We start from the raw sequence: 19,803 nt of genomic DNA, 5'->3' as shown, positions 1-19,803 counted from the left end.
GCCCTCCACTTTGAGGGCTCCTTGCATGTGCCTCCAGCACCTCAGCCCAGTGGGGCCATCTGCCCTCTATCCCTCTCAAAAGCTGTCCCCTCCCACGGCTACACCCATCAATGCCCCCTGTGCTAAGAATGCTCGGGTCCCCCACCCTCACGGCACAGCCCCCCGCGGCGTGGCGACTTTCCGCTTGCAGCAGGGGCTTTGCCCCACTGGAAGTGACCTGTCCAGGGCAGAGACCACTGCCTTCTGCGTCCCCTACAGCCTTCAGCATGGTCCTGTCCAGCCCCTGATGGAGTAGAGGCGTGACTGCCGCCCCGTAGGCATGAGGACGGGGAGGGGGTGGCTGCTGACAGCAGAGCTGCAGGAGACTGTCCCTGAGCTCAGGGCAGGGGAGGGAAAAGCACAGGCTGGAGACAGAGGGCCCGGTGGGTGTCCAGGCGAGGCAGGGCCGAGTTTCAAGAAGGAAGTGGTCGGGGTCATTTCCTGCTGGAGGACTGGAGGGGACGGGGGTGGGGTGGGGTGGGAGGCAGCGTGCAGCTCAGGTGACCAGGACTGGGCCCCAGGGGGACGCACCTCCCGTGTTCTGGAAGGAGGGGGGGCTCAGCAGTGCCTGGAGAAGGGGTGGGGGAAGGCAAGGGCACCAAAGGCAGAGGCTTGGGTGAAGGTAGGACAAGAAATGTGGGGTCTTCGTGGACAGAGAGAGGACACAGCCGCGCTCGGCACCTCCGCGAGCCCCCGCTCTCCGCACCCGCTGCCTGGGCCAGGCCGGCTAACACGCAGAGACCACCCGGCGCCAGCGGGGAGGACGCGGACTACTCACGCTGTCCACGGCAAGGATCTTGGCCCAGATGAACACCAGAAGGGGCCGCAGCTCTCTGGCTGAGCTCTGGAGCAGTTTCAGCACGTAGGGGAAGATGCCCACAGACAAGGCCTGGGGGAGAGAAAAGAGCGTGAGCGTGCCAGCTCCTGGGGGGCGAGGGGCACAGGCTCGGGACACAGTGTGGCGCTGTCTTCAGCGCGTGTGGGAATGTGAGCAAAGGGGGCTCTTCGGGATCTCCTCATCTCTGTTCTCCGAGACACTGCAGTATTTTTCCAGCCCTGCCTGGTCTAGAGGCCACAGTTCATCTCGTGAAGAACCCGTGGCTTCCCGTCCGGGGACCCCACCCCCTGCGGCCTCACCCTCACACGGCCTTGTTTGCTCTGAGCAGCAAAGCAGAGGGCCCCTTAATTGTGAGTCTCACATTTCAAACCACAACCCTCCTGCCCTATTGGCTCCAACCTTCACATCTGCCCCTGAGATCGACCTTCAGAGAAGGACTTGAGCCTTGGGATGGGCCAGTTTCCTGGTTAAGACGGGGAGCAGCTGTGGGTGTCCCTGCTGCCCAGATTTTGGTGGTGCACCATCCTAGGGGGGGGCTCTCTGCTCTCAGGCAGGGCAGTCAGAGAGAAGGTGGCCATCTCACAAGGACAACTGGGCAGAGCCCGTTATGTCAGTCATCTCAGCACAGGTGCTCTGTCCTTATCTCCAATTTGCTGGAATTTCAGAGATATGGCAAAGGTGTCCCCCTCCCAGACGGGTGGAGGGGTGTGACCCAGGCCAGAGGCCACTGGCGGGGCCTGTGTCCTTTTCTTGTTAAAGGCCATGTTTAATGAGGGACAAGCATCCCGTCTCTGGTTTGGGCAGGTGAGTCCTCCTGGAAGGCCCAACCCATACCTGTTGCAACACCTCATCTGTCAAGTACCTGTTATACTGTCAAAATTTCCAATTAGCATAAGCTTAACTCTTTAAAGGGCCAACATCCATTTTTTAAAAATGTACCACATAATAAAAATCTCTCTTAAGTGTTATTAATATAAGTTTCCCTGTCTTCAAGTTTCCCATGGTGGATGGGAAAAGGGGGTAGAGAGCAAACCCCGGAACGCTGCAGGGACGGAGGCTGCACGGCGCGTGTTTCTCGAGCATAAAGGATACACTGCGAGTTCTTCCCCGGTGACTGAGCAACATCGATTCGCACAAGCAGATGAGCAGGCCACGTGGCTCGAGAGTCACCCGAGACCCTCCCTGGTGATCGACACGCTCTAAGTAATTTGCGGCCCAGGTGCCCTGAACTGTCCAACGGTGGGTGAACTGTTCTTCCTAATTCTTTGACTTTTCCTTTCCTCCTTCAACCGTGGACTATCGATTCTCACTCTCTAGTTGACATTATACAATGAAAAAACTTAAATATACACAAATGGAGCTGTAATAATACGCTGCCCTCCCACACGCTCGTCACTCAGCTTCGGTGACATGAACCCGACGGCAGGGTGCTGGCGTGCCCGCCCATGTGTCCTCCCGGGCTATCTGCATGTCACACACATTTCATGTGTAAATACAGTCTTTACCTCTAAAAAATAAGGTCTTTTATAAAAGAACCACCTCATGCCATTACACCTAAAAAAATGAACAATTACCCTTTAATAACAAAGTATTCAGTTCATGTAAAATTTCTAATTGTTTCATGAATGTTAATTTTTCAAACTTTAACTTTCAAATGTTTATTTGCACATATGACCAAAAAGATCCATATATTGCAGCTGATGGCAAGTCTCTCGAACCTCCTGTCATCTGTCGGTTCCCTATCGATACCTCTTTTCTTGTGATGTAGTTGTTGGAAATGGGTCACTGTTTGATCTTATTTCTGTCAGTGTTTTCCGTTTTAAATGGCCGTTTCCACTCTTTTGCAGAATGAGTCAGCAGAGAAGTTTCCAGATTGTGCTGAGCACCAGAGTGTGAAGTTGGTGCATGGGTGTGTGCCTGGCATTCGGCCAGCTCAGGGGGACCCTGCTTCTTGGCTCAGGCAGGGGCAACACTTTCTGCCTGCAGAGGTGAAGCCTCATGGCGGATGGGAAAAGAGGGTAGAGTGAGAGCAAACCCCGGAACGCTACAGGGACGGAGGCCACACGGCACGTGTTTCTTGAGGGCCCCGGGGGCTGCCTGGCCCGCCCCACACACAGTCCCCCTCAATGGCCGGTGACGGTCCCTTCCGGGTTGTGAGGCACGTCCTCAGCCTACATCTGGGAGTCTTGCCGCGCGGCCCCCTCCCCCCCGAAGTCTGTGCAGGACGCACGTACCAGGCTCACCGCCCAGGGGCCCAGGTCCAGGAATCGTCCAAGCAAGTCCAGGGCTCTCAGCCGGTGCACCTGGCTCAGCAGCACCTGAGGAAGAAGAACAGGACGGTGTCACTGCAGAGCCACACATCATGCCATGGGGCCGGCCGGGCAAGCTCACCCCTGCCCCTGGCTTCGCGCCTTCATTCACCTGCGGCAGGTGCTCCTTTCTGTGCAGTTCTAATTTTTCATTAACAGCTAAAATACGTGCCCTGCTGAAAGTATTAGAACAAATACTTTTTAACTGCATTTAAACTAGATTATTGTTATCTATCATTGCATTTCTCATCTCTTTTTAAAACTAAATAAAACACCGTGGCTTTGATTCTGTATCACCCCCCAATGCACACCTCCCCACGGCTCGCTTTTTCAATTCTTATCCAGTTTTTGCTATTATAAACAGTGCTGTGATAAATGTCCTAAGAGGCATATTTCTGCACATTTACATGGTTTTTCCCTAGGACAAACCCAAGGGTCAGAGCTATATACTTTTATTACCAAATTATCCCCTAGTTGAACTAGCTTGCACTTCTAATGACGCGGGTGGGTGCTCTCTCCCCAGGCCTTTGCTGACCACAGGGCACAGGATGAGGGCTTGCTGTGTGTGCTCTGGTTATGTGACCTTGGGCAAATTACTTGACTTCTCTGAACCTTAATTTCTTAATTTGTAAGAAAGGACAACACAGAATGGAACCCCGGAGGTTTTATTAGATATCAGATTAAGAGCTCCTGGGCACCAGAAGCCCATGCCAATATGACATGTAAAAATAGCCTTTGAATCTGAATTTCCTTGACTACAAGTGAGGTTGATTATCTTCTGTCACGGGTTAAGTGGCTATTTCTCCAGTAAACTGGCCACACGTGCCTTGACTTTCCTACTTAAATTTTTGGCCTTTCCTTAATGATGTGAAAGGGTTCTTTATAAAGAGCAACCTTTGCCACATCTTTTTCTCTTGTTTTCTTTGTTATGTCAGAGTCTAAAATTCCTGATGGGGTCACTTATATTGATTTCTCCCTCATGGTCTTTACACTCAGGATCACGGAGACCCCTGAAGGGATTCTTCTGTCCGCTGCTGCTCCAGCCACCCAGTGTGTGTTCGTGGGGCACGACGGGATGGCGAGGAGCCCCCTCCCACCATCAATCAGCTGCAGAGACAGATAAGACAGCCACACTGCAACAATCCTCTGTGACGGTGGGCAGGGCTGTGAATCATGTGAGTCCCCACTCTACCTGGGGTGCAGCCAGATCCCAGGGGGGAGGCGGTGTGTGGGGTTCCTGGGCAGCAGGCAGAGGGGAGGGGAAAGCTTGCGGTGTCTGAAGATGGGTCCTAGGCTGGGGGTTTCCTGAGAGGAGCAGCAGTGAGTTGTCCAATGTGGTCGCTGGGGGGATGGACTGGCCGGAGGCTGGATGGGGGGCGGAACGGGGTGGACATGACCCTGACCAATGGGGAGGAAGAGACCCAAGAGGGCCGGGGATGTGCCCACGGAACCTGATGGCCGATAGAGAAGGTGAGTCGGGGAGGGAGACTCTGGAAGAGAAGGTTTGGAGTGAGGCCAGAGAAGGGATGGGCAGATAGGCCAGTGAGGCCAGGCCAGGCATCACAGGGCGGTGCTCCTGGCGGAGGAGAAGTTGGGTAGCGGGATCGGTGAGGGAGGGAAGGCTCCGGTGGTGTCACCTGCTCCTGCAGGTCGGTAGCAGGACCCGGGAAGACAACCTGTGGGTACAGGTGTGGATCATGTTGGTGTCGGGGAGGACGCAGAACGGAGCTGAGTGGAATGGAATGGGGGTGAGGAAATGGGGCAGCCAGGGCTCCCATGAGGGGCAAACATGAACCGGAGGGACAGGCGGGGAGGGGTCTTGACAGCACCAGGTCCAGAGAAGGACAGGCAGCCCAGGGGCCGGGCAGTGCAGGAGGAGAAGTGGCTGCTGGCTGTGGCCCCTGGAATACCATCTTCCCTCGGCCAGTACCTGCTCCAGACCCACATCCACACCTCTGCCTCCAGACGGGCGCAGGTGTTTGGGGGTGCTGAGTTTCTGACTAGGAACCGGGAGGTCATGGGGGGCCCGATCCCTCTCCCACTGGACTCGTGGCTAGCATGCCCCACTGCTGCCTGAGGTCAGGAGGTCAGGAGGGCAGTCGGCGGGAAGGTGCGGGCTTCGGGGCCGCGCAGGCCTGGTTTCCGTCCTGTCATTTCCTGACGGTGCAGCTTAGAGCTCATAACCTCTGGAGACTTCCGTGTCCTCAGCCAGAGAGGTGCAGGCGATGACCTATGACTTGGGCTCATTTTCAAAGCTGAATGAGACGAGGTCCGTGGAAGCACCTGGCACATGCCGTCCACCGCGAGGGCACGTCCTGGACACTGACCTCCCAGCGTGGGCACGCAGCTCAGGATGCCTCCTCTTTCACAAACCACTCACTGACTGTCTTTGTTCTAAAGGAAACAAAGCTGCCCGAGGTGCCAGTTTCCGGGTGACCCAGGCAGAGCCGGGCCTGGGACCAGGTTGGTGAGCGCAGCTGCAGTCTGTCAGAAATCAAAGGCGGCAGCCGCTAACGCTGGTGGAGTCCAGGAGCTGATTCCCTTTGTCATTTAAACTGCTAAGCACGGATACGGCTGTTTTCTAGGGCAAACGCTAGAGCGATGTGCGGTGGAAGGACGGGCAGCCCAGGCCCAGAACCCTGGCCGTGCACAGGGATGGTCCGTCTCGTGCGTGCGCTGGCCGCTGGCGGGGCGAGGCCCCATGGCGGCGTCTTCCTGGCAAACCCACCAGCGAGCTGGGAGCCCCGTTCACAAGGCCGGCGGCGACACGACCTGCTGACACGCACCAGACGGCCTTCAGCAAGGTGGGACTTTGCATCGTGGCGATTCATGTTTCATGGAAAAATAAACATGGTCAGGGGCGCCTGGGTGGCTCAGTCGTTAAGCGTCTGCCTTCGGCTCGGGTCATGATCCCAGGGTCCTGGGATCGAGCCCCGCATCGGGCTCCCTGCTCAGCGGGAAGCCTGCTTCTCCCTCTCCCACTCCCCCTGCTTGTGTCCCCTCTCTCCCTGTGTCTCTCTCTGTCAAATAAATAAATAAAATCTTAAAAAAAAAAAAAAAAAAGGTCAATAAAGACTCCCGGGGAAAATGTCATGTGTTACATCGTCTTTCTGATTCCTTCTGTTCATTTATATTAAAAAAAATTGAAGGCTACCATAAACTAAGATTTATGTTAAAATAAGGACTGGCTTTTGTTTGTACTTTTTATGACCATTATTCCTGTTTGAGATGGGCCGGGATCTGGGGACACGAGAGACAAGTGGTGAACGGAATGTTCCCGTCTGTGGCGGTGTGAACGCCCACGTAACACGTGAACGCCCACGCTACACTTTGTGCGCCTCGAGCACAGACGGCGCTTGGGCTCCGGGCTGAGGCTTCTTGGTGGGGCCGATTCTTATGAAAACAAGACTCTGAAGCTCCAGCCCTGGCGGACCGTGGGGGACCCTGCGGGCCAGGCGCCCGGGAACCTGCCGACTAGCTTCCAGAGCTACCGATGTCTATAATACGTGTAACGATGACACCCCAGTTGCTTTCCTGCTGTTGCCTGAGAATGACCCTGCGCTTTCAGACCAAAAATCCTATTTGTAAATAAAAGGAGGCAGTGAAAGCAAACAGGCTTCCTGATGAAGTGCCCGGATGGACTCTCGAGGTCTGGAGGTACTAATGCTGTCCTGCAAAACCCCTTCTCTCCCTCCTACAACATGCCGGTCCTTCCCTCCCGGTCTGGGGCTTCTTTGTGCCCCGGCCACCTGAGGGGGCGCAGACAGCGATGTCATGTCCACTGAGAGACCGTGAGCACCTGCCCCTGCGGTGCTGCGGGGATCGAGAGACTTCCTTCCTATCCCTTCTTCTAGAGGCAAGAAAAGACCCCGGGGCTGGTCAGGGAAAGTTATTTCCAAGCTTCCATTCACAGGAGGGACTGCAAATCAGCTGGCCTGGGAAGACATTTCGTTTGACCCTGAAGGTTATCAGCTAAAGCCTCTGAGTCTTCAGGCACAGAAAATTCTCCCTGGCTCGTGGGAAAAGTAGCAGGGATTGGAAAAGCCACAAAGTCTGCATTAAAATTCTTCTTTCCTTAAGCAATTTTTTCTGACTTGCTAAGGCCCTGGAGAATAATTTATGGGTAACGGGGTCCAGGCTTTGGCAAAAATAAACTTCCTTAAGAGAAAGCAAGATGAAGTTAACTGAACTAATGAGAAAGAGGCCGACCCCGTGGGCTACAGTACATGAAGCTGGTGTGCGTCTGCACTCCGTCCTTCCCTTCTTGTTAAGTAAAGGTTCCCGCATTGATCCGGGTTGGGCATAGCCCAGGAGACTGCCCGCCAGGATGATGCAGAGCCTGCTGCTTACGGCTGAGAGAGCACACACACAATGTCTCCCCTCCGTCCTCTCGGAGCGCTGCCCCTCACGTCGGCACCAGAAAGTTGGCTCTATTAGGGCCTCCCCTTCCCTGAGGGAGTGTGGATTGTAAGTGGCACGCTAAAGAGAAACGTGGATAGCAGGCCATGTACAGCAGGCCTGTCTGCCCAACCCAGAAGACCTGATTCCATGTGCTTGGCGTCTGGCCCCCCGCTTTGGAAAGGACGGATGCCACTCAGTCACGCTGTCGAAATCACAGGAAGGTCGGTGGTACCCTCACAGGTGAACATGCTGGTGACCCAGAAGGCGCTGGAGCCCAGCACGTCCCACCTGTGCCCCAGCTGTCCCTGGAAATCTGCCCGTTCACCCCCAGCACCGCGAGCACGCGCTGAGGGAGGGAGCGCTGGTGGCTCTGCCACACGGTCAGCTGTGTTTCGTCCTTATTACTGACTCTCTTTTTATTTGTTTTGGCTTCAAAAATGTGCTTGTTTACAGCTCACCCTGCGAACTCGGGATCATCCTAATCTGGAAGCTAACAATCTCTATGCTCTATTCGTAACCTCCATCATTGTACACAAGGCGCCAAGACAGGTCCGGGGAGATGCTGCAGCCTGTGGCTACTCCGGGCCCCCGATCGTCTCTGCAGCACGTCGACCACATTTCCAGCACCCGTCCTCCCCGGCCCCCTCTGCCGTCTGAGGGTCCCAGCACACAGGCCTGAACCAGGTGAAACCTCCGGTTCTGGGGCCTGCAAATGGTCTTCAAGGCCTGCTGAGCAGCAGACTCCGAGGCAGTCGACCACGCCTTTTCCACAAATACACCTTCACCGACACAAAAGTTCTGTGAAAACTTTCTCATCTTCCCACCTGTGAGGAACTCTGGTATTCTGCCATTCTCCCCCATCTGAACCGTTAGCCAAATAAATTAGCAGAACAAGACCCACAACACTGAGCTTCCAACCCACTAGGGTGTTTGGGGGAGAATGTGGGGAATTCTGCACAGTCTTTGTGTGAGCACTGACACAGGCCACGTGAGGGGCTGGCGCACGCCCTCCATGGAAGGGAAGGCAGGGCTTCGGGTCCGGCTGCCCGCCACCCAGTCAATGACCCGCAGTCCATGGGCACCTGGCGAGGAGGCACGAGGGCCGTCTGCGACGTGCACACGGCTCCTGCCCTTTCCTCCTGGGCGGATTGGCAGCTCATGTCCTTCCAAATAGAAGGGCCTGATGCCACTGAGCACATTCGCTGCAGAGTTCTGTGGATCCCCCGGAAAGGGCCGCTGACTACAACCCAAATTAGTATTGAAATGAGAATGGGGAAGGGAACTCTGACATCCCCAGGAAAGCCCTCCCCAGAATAAGTCTGCGGTGGGACTCAGTGACCTCTGAGGGATCTGACTGATGTCCCCGAGAGCCACCTGGCTGAGGACACAGCCACGCACACACATCCGCACACCCGCACACACATCTCTGGCTCCGGTTCCTTCCCTGCAACGCGCTCAGCCAATCCAGGGGATCTGAAGAAACTCACCTGCAGAACAATGGGAAGTTGCTCGGGTGGGTTCCTGTTCTCCACGCCCATTGTGAGCCACACCTGGAATGCAGTCAGCTGCTCGGCAAAGAAGGGGCTGTGCTGTGGGACAGGGAGGGAGCATTAGTTAGGGACCCCCGTTCCTTATCAGCTCTGCCCTGACGCACCCACCCGCCCCATCAACGCAGCCCCTGCGCCTGACCAAGTCCGCAACGGTCCAGGCGAGGGAGGTCAGGGCAGGACCGCAGCAGGGGAGCTGGCGAGGGTGACAAGGGCAGAGCAGGGGGCATGTGTGAGCAGACCACACAGGGGCAGGACGACACGGTTGAGATCCCAGATAACTCTTGGCCAGAGCCCCAGGAAGGGGGTCCCTGGGCTGAGGTGCGAAAGGAGCTGAGAGAGGAGTGTTTGGGGGAGAATGTGGGGAATTCTGCCCTGGGCATGTTGAGTTCGAGATGCCTACTGGACACCCTGTGGGCACGGGGCTGAGCCCACAGGGCAGGAGAGAGGTCTGCATGGGAGGCGCAAATTCTGAGAGAAGCGAGGAGGAGCAGGGGCCCGGGCTGAGCCCGGATGCCAAGGGCGGTAAGTGCGGAAGGAACACGGGGTGGCGGGCAGGCGGACAGAGCCTGGTTCTGCCTGGTTCTGCGGTGACTGGCTGAGCAGTGCAGAGGTGCAGCCTCGGGCACAGTGGAGTGCACTGGGAAGGGAAGATAATCTGGAGAGTCCAGTGTAGACGGTTCTGGGAAGGGGAAGGACAGAAATGGAGTGGGCTGGGGGGGACAGGGGCCACCTGGTCAGGAACTCCGGTTTAACGGTGGGAGGGTGAGGCGCGTATGTACGTGGGTGAAGCAGTACGGGCGGGCAGGGCGGCTGCCGCACCACGAGCTGGGGAGGGCTCTCCGCGGGCGGGAGACGGGGAGGCACACGGGCCTGGATGCAGGGACGTGGGCACACATGGCAGGGCTCGCAGGGGTCTCTCCATCACTTCTACTTCTCAGTGAGACAGGAAGGGAGGATGTGGTCGAGCAAAGTGGCATGGGAAGGAACTGTGTGTGGTGACCTCAGCGGGGACACAGGGGTTCTGAGTCCTGCCTGTATGTGGGCACAGGCGGAGGGAACGGGCACCAAGTCACCCAGAGTTGCTATTTACGCAGGAGCCCTGGGGTCAGTGGAGGGAGGGGCCAGCAGGCGGCAGGGCTGCCGGACCACGCACTGGGGTCAGAGTCAGAGTGATGGGGGTGCAGGGACAAGCTGGACAGCCAGCAGTGGGGGCATGGAGGTGGTCTGTCCTTACTGGCCCAGCGGGGGGGACGCCTTTACCCGCAGTGACAGGGACCGGGTAAAGCACAGGAGCGGCTCAGGCTGAGGGAAGGTCTGGGAACCGAGAAGCCGGGCAGCAGCAGGATGGCTGGGTTTTTCACTCTGACACAATCATTTTCACCTAACACACAGTTCTGCTGTCCCTGAGCCCCAAACAAGAAGAATCCCAAGTTATAAATCTCTGCCTCCCATCCCTATCCTCCCTGTCCCACGGGGGAAGGTGAGGCTGTGTTTCAGAGGTGTGTCTGTGAGTAAGGAAAGGGGGCGGGAAGGTGGGAATGTGGCTGTGGCCTGGGGTTCTGGTATGTGTGGACCTGTGTGGACACGTGTGCTTACACAACTCTAAGCCGTGGGCAGACCCAGGCCTGCTCACTCCACGCCGTCCACGGAGGAGCCTGGTGGTCAGAGCCACAGTGCTCCCTTAGAAAAGTCTGTCACGTGAGAAGCCAGCGGAGGACACGCACCACCCAGGAATCCATGTTCCTGCAAAGTCAGCTTGCATCACGTGAACCAAATCTGGAGGGCAACCTGTGAATTGGGATGGAGCCCCCAAACCGGCTTTCCTGTTTTTAAGTGTGAATTATTCATCAATTGATTAAAAACAGCAGCCCCGTTAAGCTCTCCCTCCCCACAGGGAGGGAGGAGGGGAGCTCAGGTAATTCACATCATTCCAGCTCTTTTCCCTTCCTTCCAAGTTAGTTTTTGAATTACGGATGTTCGCATGTAGCTCACTGCTGAGAAAACCGTTCTGCACAGAGAGAAGCACAAGCATTCCTCATCTCTTCACCCAAAACTGTCCAAAGGGAAAGCGCCTGCCATTGGAACACGCAGTGAGGTTTGGTGTGCTCCTCATTGTGGGGAAGCCCCCCAACACAGGTGGGGCTCAGCGTTCTAAAGGACACTCCACGGAACACCTTGAGAGCTGCCCCACGTGTGTCTGACGATGACTAAGAGCTGGGGCCTGGGCCAGACCTCCAAGATTACCTCCATCATGTTAAAGCTGCTGTGCAGATTGTGGGGAGACCGGAGACCAGGAGGGGCGTCTGGAGGACAGCTCATGCAGGCCTGGACAGAGGCTCTGAGTCATGGGGCCATGTGTCCAGGGCCTCCCAGGACAATTCTGAGGCCAGGTGGGCCACTCCGTGGTCAGCCCACGGGTCAGATGGCCTGGGCCTGAAAACAGGCGCAAGGGGAAAGGACAAAAAGCGGGGGGCCAGATGGGCACAAAGAGCCGCACTTGACCACTGGGGAACCCAGAAAGCCTTTTGCTGTCATTGTTGTGAGAGAGGAAACGGTTAATCTCAACACCCTTCCTCCTCATCCCCCTTGGCGTCCCTGGTCCAGACACACCGACACTGGCTGGTGCCGTCCTGACCGTGCAGTGACATACTCGCTCCTCATGATGACCTCACCACTTAGAAGAGGAGATAAAACCGCAGTGGCCAGGAGTGTTTGGATTCCAGCCCTGTGTCAGAACTCAGCCTGCAGAGGGCTCTCTTTAAGTCCCTCAAGAAAGTCCATTATCCATGCTTCCCACCATGTGCAAATGCTCCTCCCCTCCCCTATGTCAGCAAATGCTGATTCTCATCGGGCTCCTTTCCATTGTTGACTAAAATCTGTCTTCCCAACTACTGACCTTGGAAGAGTGACATACATGCTGGGCTTTGTTTTGGGGTATCTAACAATAAGGTTTTAAGATGAAGCCAGTAATTTATAGGAAAATTATTAGAACAAAGTAGTGAATTTAGTAAAGCTGCTGCACAAAATCACCTATAAGCCCTATGTATACAAAAAAAAACAGTAAATGGCATTTAGGAATATACTACTTATAGTCATGTTGACGGATGGGAAGACTCAACATTGTAGAGACGCCCCCAAATCCATCTATGGATCCGTGTAATCTCTACCAAAATTGCTTTCATAATCAAGCGTGCTCAGTACCCGTGCAAGGACAAAGTGACCAACGCGGCAGAGCAGAGAACCCAGAAGCGGCCCCACAAAGATGGTCGCCTGATTCGCTGTAAATAGCACTGGGCGAACTGAACATCCATGTGTGGAAAAGCGTATCGTGAGCCCTACTTCACACCATCCATATAATTAATCCCAGACAGACTGCAGTTCTAAGGGTAAAAGTAAAACAATCGAGCTTTCAGAAAAAAAGAGAACACCTTCTCAGGGGTGTGCATCTCAAAGTAAACATTTCTTAAGCAGGATACCAAAAGTCTTAAGCATGAGAAAAAAATTGGCAAATTGGATTATGTTAAAACAAACTTCTGTTCAAGAAAACAAAAATACTGAAAAAATGAAAATAAAGTCCAGAGCAAAAGAGAGAGAAAGAGAAAAAAAGATATTCACAATGAGTGACAAAGGATTTGTATTCAGAAGATATAAACGATCACTACAAATCCATAGGAAACACATAACATGAAAGAAAAATCAAAAGACTTAATCAGGCAGTTTACAAAAGAGGATATTCAAATGGCCAATGAAAATACAGAACAGTGCTCAACACTATTGACCATCAGGGAGATACAAGATAAAATTTCAGTGAAATACCTCTCACACTGAACCAGAATAGCCAAATAAGGGGAAAAAAGGGTAGAAAGTATCAAGTATTTATGAGGATATAGGGCAACTGAAACACTCATAAGGTGTGGGTAGGAGTGTAAACTGATTCGGTCACTTTGGAAAACTGCCTGGCAGCATCTACTAAAACTGACCATATGAATGCTGGTGACCAGAAATTTCACTCCCAATGTGTATCCCTGACATAAATGCACCAAAGGCAAGTAAGAAATTAGCAGCACCCAGGGTGGGCTGGGACCAGCTTGCAGTAAGAGAGGCATTCACCTTAGGAACAAAATTTAAGGGTACAACAAAAAGCTCAGTAATTGAGATTAAAAAATACTTTAATGCAATATTAAAAAAAATGCGAAAATCCACAATGAACAAAATATCAAAATTTCAAGTAAAGACAGCCTCAGAATTACTGATTTCTCCTTTGCCTCAGGCTCCAATGACTCGGCCTGGCACTGGCCAGCATTATTTGTGGGGGCTGCAACCTGGAAACTCAAAATGCCTACTGGCCAGAGGAGGAGTACATGGCCCTTGGAGAACCCTACGCTGTGATGAGAGCTGCAACTACGGGAGCAGACGTCATGTTGAATGAAAGCAGTCAGATGCAAAGGCTACATCCTATAGGATTCTATTTACCCAAGTGCACAAAACCAGGCAAGAAAGTAGTTACCCTAGGGGAAAGCAGGTAGAAGGTGGCAGGAAGGGCCTTCTGGGAGCTTCTAACATGTAGCCGCTTGATTTGGGTGCTGGTTACTTGAGTGTGTTCATATTATAAAAACTCCTCAAGCCACACGTTTATGGCGTGCAATTTTCTCTATGTACATTCCGCTCCCAAAAAAGTGAAAACAAAATAAAAAAGCTAGCATGTGGTCTACATCAGTTACCCCTCCCTGTCACAATTTGGGGGAAATGATTCCCACATGTAGAATACTGATTCCAGCAGATTAGAAATGAAGCACTGAGATCCTTGGAAACATACCTGGCACTGGAGCGGAAGGATAATAATACAGAGACTGTGTTATTTTACATGCGACTATATAGTTCTGATTCTCTAAGGGTAAAAGTAAAACATTACACCGTACAAAAAGCCAAAATCGTGTTAGGTTTTCCAAACACATGCTTATGGCGACAGGCCCTGGCCTCCTTTGGCGAGCTGGGGCACTGGGGGGGGCTACCCCACTGCGGTGGAGGGGAGGCCAGGGCTGTCCCCACGGAGTCCTGTCACTGTGCTCAAGCCCGGTCCCTGCCTCAGAGCTTAGGTCCAACGGGAAGGGGACCCTCGGCTGATGCCAAGCACACTGGTGAGAGCCGAGTGAAGGCTCTGCCAGCTTCCTCTTCAGGGTTTAAAAATGCAAGGCAGTCTGCAACGTAACTTGTGAGTGTGTTGAAGGAAAAAAAAAGGGCAGCTGGAGAGAGGGATGGATATGCTCCAGCAAGTGCGGCAAATGTTGATGGCAGGACTAAGTGGTGGGCACACAGGTGCTCACTGTAGAATCCTCTCAACAGTGCTGTAGGTTTGGAAGTTTTCAAAATAAAATGTGAAAAATGTCAAGTAATAAAGAAGAAGGAAATAGGAAGGCCTCTTAGCTCATCACCCCCACCAGGGACATCAAGATCATCTGAGGAGTTACACGTACACACACACCACAGATATGCACACATGTACACACGCACACACACGAGCACACGTACAGACACCCCACAGAGGTACACACGCACACACATACGTGTACCCCCCACACCCCATGCCTGACCTGAGCACTCAGCCTGTATGAACTCCTTTAGTTCTCCTATGCCCCTTTAATTGCAAACCACCCTGATTCCCCTGTAAAACGAGGAAACTGAGGCACTGGGGAGCGAGCCTGCCCCTGTAGTCTTGGGTGGGGTCAGAGATGAAGGTGTGGGTAGAGAAAGCCAGTGGCTCTGACCCTCCAGCCCCACCCTCCATGGCCTAGAGCACTCACTTTGCTCTGCTGCCCTGGACCTCCCAGACCTGGAAGCCTCCCTGACCCTTGGGGTCAGAAGGTGCATGTGCGCAGACGTGAGTGACCCTCCTCCTTCCTCAGGGCCCTTGAGGGAGGGGCTGGGTCTGGTGCACATGCACTCAGACTCGATACATGAATCCTGAATGACAACACAGAGGCCGGGAAGCAGATGAAGCAAGGGTGACTCTTGGTGAGGGGCTGTGCGACCCTTGGTGAGTCAGTCCCCTGAGAGGCCTGGGGACCAGATGTTCCCTCAGTGCTGAGCTTTACACCCTCAGGTTCTAGTCAGGAGTTTTGGGAAACCCATAATCCATTCCAGTTAAAAGGCAGAGCCTGGAACATGGGGTCAGGGAGCGTGCATTAAGAAAAGCAGATTGACAAGAACATCACTTTAAGAGAGAACATTTCTTGAGAGCTCACCATTTCAAAATCTTGAACCCCTGGTTGATGCAATCTTTCAAACTTCCGCTAACGGCACCTTTCCCCCGGCGGGTGAAGGAAATCTGACAACCCAGCACCCTGGGGGCTCTGCAGACCAGGGGCCCAGGGACAGAGCCCCCCTGGTGGACCACACGGATGCCCTTCTCGGACTCACCCGAAATGCAGTGCCTTCCTCGATGATGGTTGGCAGCTGAGAGAGGCAAATGTCGACGGCAAGGTCCCAGGCTTGCCTGCAGAGAGAACAGAGGCCTTACTGACCGCTTCTCCGGGAGAGGCCCTGGTTGCGTCTGGGCGGAGCGCCATGGCCGCGGGTCCTCAGGAGAAGCAGGAAGACATCTGGAAGCCCGCTAGAGCCATTTGTTTATTTAACATTGGTTCTCTTCAAATTTACATGAGAAGAGCTTGGGAAAACTAAAGGGACTCGCCTCACTTTCACTGTAGCTTCAGCCCCGCACTTGATGGCCACAGGCTGCCCACGCCCACGGAGCAGCCATGGCCCCGCGGTGGCTGGACAGTGGCAGGGGCACAAATACCCCACGCTGCTTCATCAGGAACGGCCAGTGTGGTGCCAGAAGGAGGCGGGTCCATCTGTGGACCCCCCGTCCTGAGCGTCCCCCCGCCCAGAGTCAGGACTGGCCCTGCACCACCACCCTGCCCAGCGCAGGGCCTGGACCTGTGCCCACGCGAGCCTCTCGGGGACGAGGCCGGCAGTGCTTATTTGAGGGGATAGCAAGTCTCTCCCCTGTGTGACCCTGGCCACCTCTCCACCGGTTTCTCAAGGCTCAAAACACGTACATGGCGAGAGCACCTGCTGGCCTGGCTCCGGCGCATGTGGCCCCAGCTCCCCGGGTCCTTGGGAGACCTGGGGTAGCAGGCGCCCTGGTGGGGCCCCGATCAACAAGGGATGCTCATAGCGTTCAGTGTTAGTTCTAAACTGATGCAGATGATCACCTCCCTCTCTCTACAGCCACGGATGGAAGCATGGACACTGGGGACACAGGGGTTCCTTCGCCCCTGCTCTGCCCCTTCCCTTCCTCATGGAGACAAAGTGGGGATCAGCACGCGGATCTGGTTTTCAGCACAGCCGCCTCTCCTCCCAGGGAAGTTCCGGAGAGGTGGGATTCCACCTACTGTTTATGAGACTGGCGGCCCCGTTTCTCCACATCCCCAGAGACGACCACACTGGGAATGAAAAATGTAAACAACCAGAAACACAGGAAATGTGTAAGACAAACAAAAGCCTAGAGGGCTCTCCGTCATTATTGAAATACATGGAATATATTCCAGTTTTCCCGACCGGCCCCTCTGAACAAGCACGCCCTTCCCCCACCAATCTAATTAAGAGGCAATCAGCGCGTAATCAAAAGTGCCTCAAAGAATAGGCAATAAATAGTTCCCAGATGCTCAATAAGTGCCCAGGCTGCAGGCGAAATGGTTCTTCAGCAGCGTTGAGGGAGATATCTGCTCTTTGTTAGACAGAAGCAGAGTCAATTACTGCAATTAAACCCTATAAAAATTCCTTGACTTTAATCAAATAAAAACTTTAAACTTCAGGAGTTGGAAGAAAGTGTGTACAAGCTGGGGGCAGGGGAAGTGTGAAGTGGGCACAGGGGGGTGTCCAGGGCGCTGGCTGCGAAGCCTGGCTCTGGGCCCCAGCAGTCAGCTACAGCGCTATGGGCATGCCTGGGAACCGTGCCTAGATAGCCAGCGCCCTGCCCTCTCTCAGCCCCAGCTCACCAAGATCACGAGGCAGGAAGAATCCTACCCCGAAAAGGCCCCCACCCCCGGCAGCTGTCCATGGTCCTGGCTGGGTGTTCTGGACAGAGTATTGGGGGAACCAGGCTGCACTGGGAGAGGCCGCCAGGCGGTCTCCTGATGCCAGCTCCCTCCCTCCAGAGAGTGAAAGCCCCGTGGAGCCCCATCAGGGCCGGGGGGGGGGGGGGGGGGGGGGGGGGGGGGGGGGCCGCGGGGGGTGACAGTCCTTCCGAGAGTGTGCTCTGCGACAGCACTGGCCAGCCTGACAGCTCCCGGAAGTGAGTCCTCAAGCACCCAGGATGTTTCATTTGTGCACAGGGACCCTGGGGGCTGCGAACATGGCAGGGAGCCCCGGAGCCGAGAGCGAGGCAGAGAAGCCGCTCAGGGCCGTGGAGAGAGGGACACAGCTGTGTGAGTGAGAGAGAAAAGGGACTTGGCCCATGGTGCTGAAGATGGCAGCACTCGGGAGAACATCGAAGACCTATGGAAACCGGACAGTCAAATGTGATGACCAGTGCACGTGGAGCTGCAGCAGGCCGGTGACCCTCTCCAGGCCTCTGGCTGTTGGTGCTTACGAGGGGAAAGGTCCACTCAGGGGACCTGAGCTCCCACGAAAGCCCAGCAGCACAGTGGCGCTCTCTGCCAGTGTCCTATCAGTTGGCTAAAGCCGGCTGCATTTTCTAGGGTAAGATCAAAATGAATGTGGAGTCTTAATTCGGGTTCTCACTCAGGGAGAGTGGGAACGTGAGTCCTGGGAAGCCTGAGGCCGTGGCGGTGGGCTGCCAGGCTCCGTGCGCTCTGGCGCCCCGGCAAGTGCCAACCCAGGAGGGTGTCTGCATTCACACTTCCCACTGCCCACGAAGCGGCCACACTGGCACGGCGGGGGGGGGGGGGGCGCGGCGACAGCCTGACCAGCTGATCTGATCCCGGCAGTGTGGAGCAGTGGCTCCCTGTGCTGTGGGCTGCTCGATGAGTCACTGCCCGGAAAACGTGCCGTGCAGGCAAGAGCTCGGGTTTTCAGGAAACGGGCCTCTGATGGCAGCCGCCCAAGGAGTGGGCTGGCAGAAGAGCCTTCCAAGATTGCGCGGCCTCCATCTGCAGCCATCGCTCAGCGGGAGAGGCGCCCTCGACGGGAACGGAAAGCACAGGTTATTACTGTGGAGAGAGGCGAGGTTTCGGGACCTGCAGAAATCGAAAGTGAAGGAGAACGAGTCCCTGATGGCTTCACATCAAAAATTCAACAGGAGCCCACGCCGAGCGCTTCATCATTAGCGCCCCGCCTGAAGTAAAGTGCAAATGTAGATTACTTTGTGTCTTAACCTCAATTTCTGCTCGGCTTTGTTCCCTTCTTTCCCCTGCTCAAAATTCAACCTCTCCATCACCACCCAAGGACTGTATAACTGGACGGCACGTTATTTATTGCAGGCACTCTCTCCAATAGCCTTGGCTGTGGGCTCCCTGGGAACGCACAGCTCTGGCCTATTTACAAGGAGGGGGAGAAGGAGCAAGGGGCACTGTTTTCATGTGTTTTGTCACCAAACCAGCTCTGCTGTAAGCCCACGCAAGCAGCGAGCACCCAGTTGCCTCGGCAGAACCTGAGCACAGCTGAGCACGACCTTCTTGGTGTCTGGGCCTCATGTTCTCCCACCTCTGCACCTGATCCCACCGCCTGTTCCCTCACTTCCTGTATGGACAGGAGTGTGAGCCAGACACCTGCCACCCGGGGCGTTCCCCGCCTCCCTGGCTGAGGTGCATGAGAAACAGCCACCAGGCGACAGCAGAAACGAGCTCTGCCCACGGGGAGCCACTGCGGGGCAGCCGGAAGCCCGGGTCCCGGCAGCTCACACTCAGGCTACGTGGAAAGAGACTCTCCCTCACGAAGCCACTGGATTCTGCATTGCCAACTAACCTGTATTTCAACCACTAGCTCTGTCCTCCGGCAGGGGAGGGGGAGGAGGCTTCCCACTGCAGCCGAGTCAGTGTGTCAGCAGGGGTGAGGCTGCAGGCCCCACATCATTGCCTGACCCGGTATTTATACCCCGTATTTCTGACCACTGACTTTGATTTTATAAAGAAATAAAGATTATCACCATCTCAGGTGGTTTCCTACCCCCTAGATCTACACTGTGGTAGCATGGCTGAACTCGAAGCCTTCCTGCTAAATTCATCTGGAACACCGGGACCGTCCAGAAAGCACGCCTGTGCTCATCTACTTAGAAACCATCTTAGCACACGCAGGAACCGGAGCCAAAGCAGGGCTGACACCCCATGTCTGGGAAATGCAAGTGCAGACAAACACTTCCCCCAAGCCCCAGAAAGAGAGAGGAAACACGCAAGCCTGACCTTCATGCTCTCTTCCCACCTTTATGCGCGTCGGTTTTTTAGTGTGTGGGCGAGTTGTGTATGGGATCAAGACTTTGTCACCGTGGACACTCCCCTGGGAAGCAAAGACTGTCTGTGTGGGTGTTCTAGCTGCCCCTGGTGTGAATGGAGAGCAAGGCTCATCCAAAATGGCCCCATGGGAAAGCCACAGGTGGACATTAAAGCCAGTCAATACAAGGGGACTGGGACTTGGGTCACTTTTGACAGAGAACTTGGGAAAACCATTTTAAAAACTGGCATCACTCCTAACGTGGGGGGTGGTGGGG

General features: G+C 54.8%; 1 protein-coding gene across 2 annotated transcripts in view; it reads right to left on the bottom strand.

The window, feature by feature from the left end:
- The window catches only part of RPTOR (regulatory associated protein of MTOR complex 1), a 329,954-nt gene that overhangs the window by 82,373 nt on the left and 227,778 nt on the right, over positions 1–19,803 (bottom strand). For both annotated transcript variants that reach the window (XM_032429799.1, XM_032429800.1), the window contains 4 exons: positions 15,555–15,630; positions 9,075–9,176; positions 3,112–3,195; positions 818–928 (listed from right to left, as the gene is read on the bottom strand). In XM_032429799.1, coding sequence (XP_032285690.1) covers positions 818–928; positions 3,112–3,195; positions 9,075–9,176; positions 15,555–15,630 — 373 coding nt within the window. The remainder of the gene's footprint in view (positions 1–817; positions 929–3,111; positions 3,196–9,074; positions 9,177–15,554; positions 15,631–19,803) is intronic.

This window comes from Phoca vitulina, unplaced genomic scaffold, assembly GCF_004348235.1.
Source record: "Phoca vitulina isolate PV1807 unplaced genomic scaffold, GSC_HSeal_1.0 scaffold41, whole genome shotgun sequence".
NCBI classification, from domain to species: Eukaryota; Metazoa; Chordata; class Mammalia; order Carnivora; family Phocidae; genus Phoca; species Phoca vitulina.
This window is presented reverse-complemented; position numbering and strand designations above follow the sequence as displayed.